At 37.2% G+C, this 4,002-nt stretch overlaps 1 protein-coding gene across 1 annotated transcript; it reads left to right on the forward strand.

Moving 5' to 3' along the window:
- Positions 1-3,383: 3,383 nt before the first annotated feature.
- Positions 3,384-3,725, forward strand: LOC121138499 (anaphase-promoting complex subunit 10-like). The gene is made up of 2 exons (XM_040741181.1): positions 3,384-3,588; positions 3,709-3,725. The coding sequence occupies exons 1-2, from the start codon at positions 3,384-3,386 to the stop codon at positions 3,723-3,725; spliced, it is 222 nt and encodes a 73-aa protein (XP_040597115.1).
- Positions 3,726-4,002: the final 277 nt, after the last annotated feature.

A 4,002-nucleotide genomic window follows, 5' to 3' on the forward strand; every position in this document is an offset into this window, starting at 1 on the left:
ACCCACATTTAAAAAATTTTAAATGAAGCATACATCATTCAATGAATCATGTGGGGAATGGGCAAACTACTCCCCTCTTGTTTTATCTTTTGACACATGTATGCTGGCTTTACACATTTGTGCAGAGGTCCTCAACAAACCTGAATCCCTATCAACTGCCATGTGCACATATTTTAACTTGTCAAATTGTGTAATATGTGTAACAACTATTTACCATAAATGATGAGGAATAGGCGTCAAGGGATTTTTTTAAATAGTTATAGAAATATATTGTGTGTACACCTCATTGTTTAACACTTTTGATGAACAGTCTCTCTAGTTAAATCAAATTGCCCTCCCATACTTCTCCCATTTCAATAATGAATGTTATGAGACTGCATAGCTCCCTCTACCTGATATAAGTGACCCTTGAATATTTCTCAACAACTTATGAAGACATTTAATGATTGCAAACTCTACTCCTTGTCAAATAACGTTTGAAAACTTATTGAAGTCTGTGAAAACTCTTTTTCTAATCCAATCTGTAATCCAATATATAAAGCACTCAGCAGTTTACAAGGCCTCATTTTTATCTTACCTGACATGGCCTAATTGTATCTATATTAACTCTTTTGTAGTTGGGGTCTAACAGGGCAGCAGTTTTCCTGAGTCTTCTTCTCAAAACATTTTTTCTCTAGGTTTCCTTTTCCAACCATAATTTTTAGAATTCATTATCTTCTCCTTGGCTAAACTGCATAGAATCATCCAGACAGACTACTTTGGCTCTTAGGCCATGTTGTAGTCTTCTTTTCCTTTTCCATTGACTGGCTTTGAGCATTTAAATAACCAAACATTATTGATAACACACTGACTGGCTGGATTATCTTTTTGGTATATCCAAAGCAACTTAGGTAGCTTCTTAATTTTCCAAAGCAATTTAAGTATCTTCTTATTCATTTCCAAAGCAATTCATGTAATTCACAATTATACTTCATACATACAAGTGTGGCCACAGCATATGTAAAAGCCACATAGATCTTTTATTCATCCTTTTTCCCTATGTCATGATTTGTTTTTTGAAATGAAACTTCCTTAGTTAAAATTTCTGTGACATAACAGCTCCAGCCAATCTTTGAATTAAAACAAAAGTTGAAAAATGCACTCATGGCTTTCACCATCCTGTCATATCTAATCATCAATATTCTGTTATAGCTAGGCAATTTGAGAGGAGTTGAAAGTGGTAAAAATAACATCAGGTCCTTTGACAAAGATTTGGAAATTTTTTTCGGGATTCGTACTGGAGTGGACCAACCTGGTTTTGCAGCACCCATGACAATCAGTTTTACTGAACTGTATCAAATTATGTAACATGCAATATTTTCCTTTTTTTCTTTGTAACACAAATATGTGTATTTGAAATGGAGGTAGAAAGTTCAATATGTCCAGCCTCCAATTGCTATTGTACCAGATAATCAACAGCCGCCAATTTAATTTACATAAGGGCCATTGGTCAAACCAAATGGGTAACTCTGATATCCATGTGTTTGGATTAGGTCATATGGGTAGAGGATTAGTCAAAATAGTCTCAGCTTAAAAAGACACAGTCCTGTCCAATCTTCTGACATATGGGTAACAGAATTTCTTGAGTGATAATGACTGGTTGAGTGGTAAAAATTTCTCTGTGCCCCTCATTATCTCACCAATTGAGAAGTTCTGAGCTACACTAAGGAGCTATAGCTGTACCCAATTCTTGTAATGTGGCATGGCAAAATGGTAATCAATCATTACTAGTTAAGTTTAAGTTGAAACATAGGAAGTAGTTTACTAACTGATCTTCCTGGGAATATTTAAATGTTTTTTCAAGATCAGACTTTTTCTTTCTTCATCTTAGCACTATCACTCCATAGGCCATCTTTTACTTATCTCCAAAGGGGAAAGGCAAAAATTCCAGTCCATTATTCTGAATAGACTTTTGGAGGTGATTTTTAACTAGATCCCAATTATGAATATTAAGCCCTCTTGAGTGTTAAAAGCCATGGACTTATTTTTCCAAAGTTAAAATAGAATCTTATCTGTCTTCTGCTTAATGCTGGTACTTTGCTCTTTAACAATTCCAATAACTATTCTATAAATACAGCTTTAGAAGCTGAAGTACACATTTTCCAAATACACCCTCAGAAATACTTACTTGCTGACCAGCCTCTGAGGGTGATTTCTCAACATCCCCTCTCTTCCCTGATCATGGTGTCAGACAAAAGCCCAGAGATTTAATCCAATCCACCCTCCTAACCTCTGAGGACAATCACTCCCTTTCCTGACCCTGTTGTTTGGCGAAAGCCTGGAGTTTTAACTATTCAATTTTAATAACTATTAGAAGTTGAGTTACCTGCTTTCAATTCCTAGCTTTCCCAAATCACTTTTTTGAGCCTTATTTCTTTCCCAATCTCCTTTCTTTTCTGGTTGTTCTCAAACTTCCAATTCTCTCCTAAACTTTGTGGAACATACATGTCGTGAGCAAGTATAATATGTCGGGTGAAACCTGGAGATTGAAGTGAAAGGTAAGAAAATCCACTGTACTTTGTAAGAGGACTCTTCTTCAATGTAGAGAGGGAACAGCAGGCTTACAACACAGAGGAAAAATGCCAGGTGGAAAGACCTTGTTTATCTCAGAGGTAGATATTGATAACAGTGGGGCATGGCCAGGGCAGTAAGCCAGGTCTAAGAAATAGGATTCACTTGGACTGAAAAACAGGATGTAACTATTAGCTGACCAGCGACTCACAGAGACCCTGCGGCGCCTGGACTCAACAATATTGTGCTTCTGGGAAGCATTTAGAGATACTGTGTTGTGCTTATCGACACACTAAATGTTTAGAAACACAGAAGCTCAGGTCTTAGATGATATAAACAAAGGATGAAATTATTTAGTCAAGATGGTCATTATGACATTGGAAAAATATATTTATTTTCTCAACATTCTTCAGTGATGGAGAAGACTCAATATTGCAACTCTGTTGTTTCTCCTGTCACTTGCCCTATTTAGGTGTTCAGACTCTCCATCTGCTGTTTCACATCCTTTATGTTGAGGAGGGGTGGTGTTGGTGATAGCTCTCCAGAAGCCACTGTTGTATGATGAACACAAGTAAACTTTCATTTTGACAAAATATAGAGGATATGCAGATTATTCTGAGACCTAAAATTCTTCCAGGGGCACCCGGGAGCCCTGCCCATGGGTGGTTGTGGTGGTGGCTTGTGGTATGCCCTGTGTGAGACTAGATTGTGGCTGACAAAGGTCTCTCAGTGTAGCCCTGAAGTTCTCTGTGTAGAGCAGATTGCTCTTGAACTTCTCCCTCTCTCTACATTAGACTCCCTCTGAGTGCTCAGAGTTAAAGAATAATTTAAGGATGACCATGCCTAACAAGACACCTCCTGGTTCTGAACCCAAGCAGTTGGAAAGAAGTGCAAACATAAGGGAGACCGACTCTCAAGCTCTGTGGTCACTCTCATATTGCAAACCAGCTTTTGAAGTGGATCAATTCCCATATGACAATCTAGAAATTTACTGGCAATCTGATGGCTCTCAACCTCACATAGTTAACATCCAATTCAGAAGAAAAACAACAGTGAATACATTGTATATTTATGCAGACTATAAGTCTGTTGAAAGCTACACTCCAAGCAAATTCTGAGTCAGAGTAGAAATAATTTTCCCAACCTTCAAGAAATTTGGCAACTTGAATTGTTAAAACCAATTGGCTGGATACATGGTACTTTAACTGACAATCATAAGAAGCCAACTCGAACATTCATGATACATATTGCTGTTCTAGCCAACCACCAAAATGGAAGAGACATGCACATGAGACAAATTAAAATATACACACCAGTGGAAGAGAGCTCCATTGTAAAATTCCTCAGATGCACAATCATTGATTTCATGATGTATCATTCAATACGGTGACTTGTAAATGGGACAGAAGTGAACAAGAATATGTTTTTTCATGTCATTGAATATTATGTCAA

The sequence above is a fragment of the Mesocricetus auratus genome, unplaced genomic scaffold, assembly GCF_017639785.1.
Source record: "Mesocricetus auratus isolate SY011 unplaced genomic scaffold, BCM_Maur_2.0 contig_4067_pilon_obj, whole genome shotgun sequence".
Taxonomy (NCBI): domain Eukaryota; kingdom Metazoa; phylum Chordata; class Mammalia; order Rodentia; family Cricetidae; genus Mesocricetus; species Mesocricetus auratus.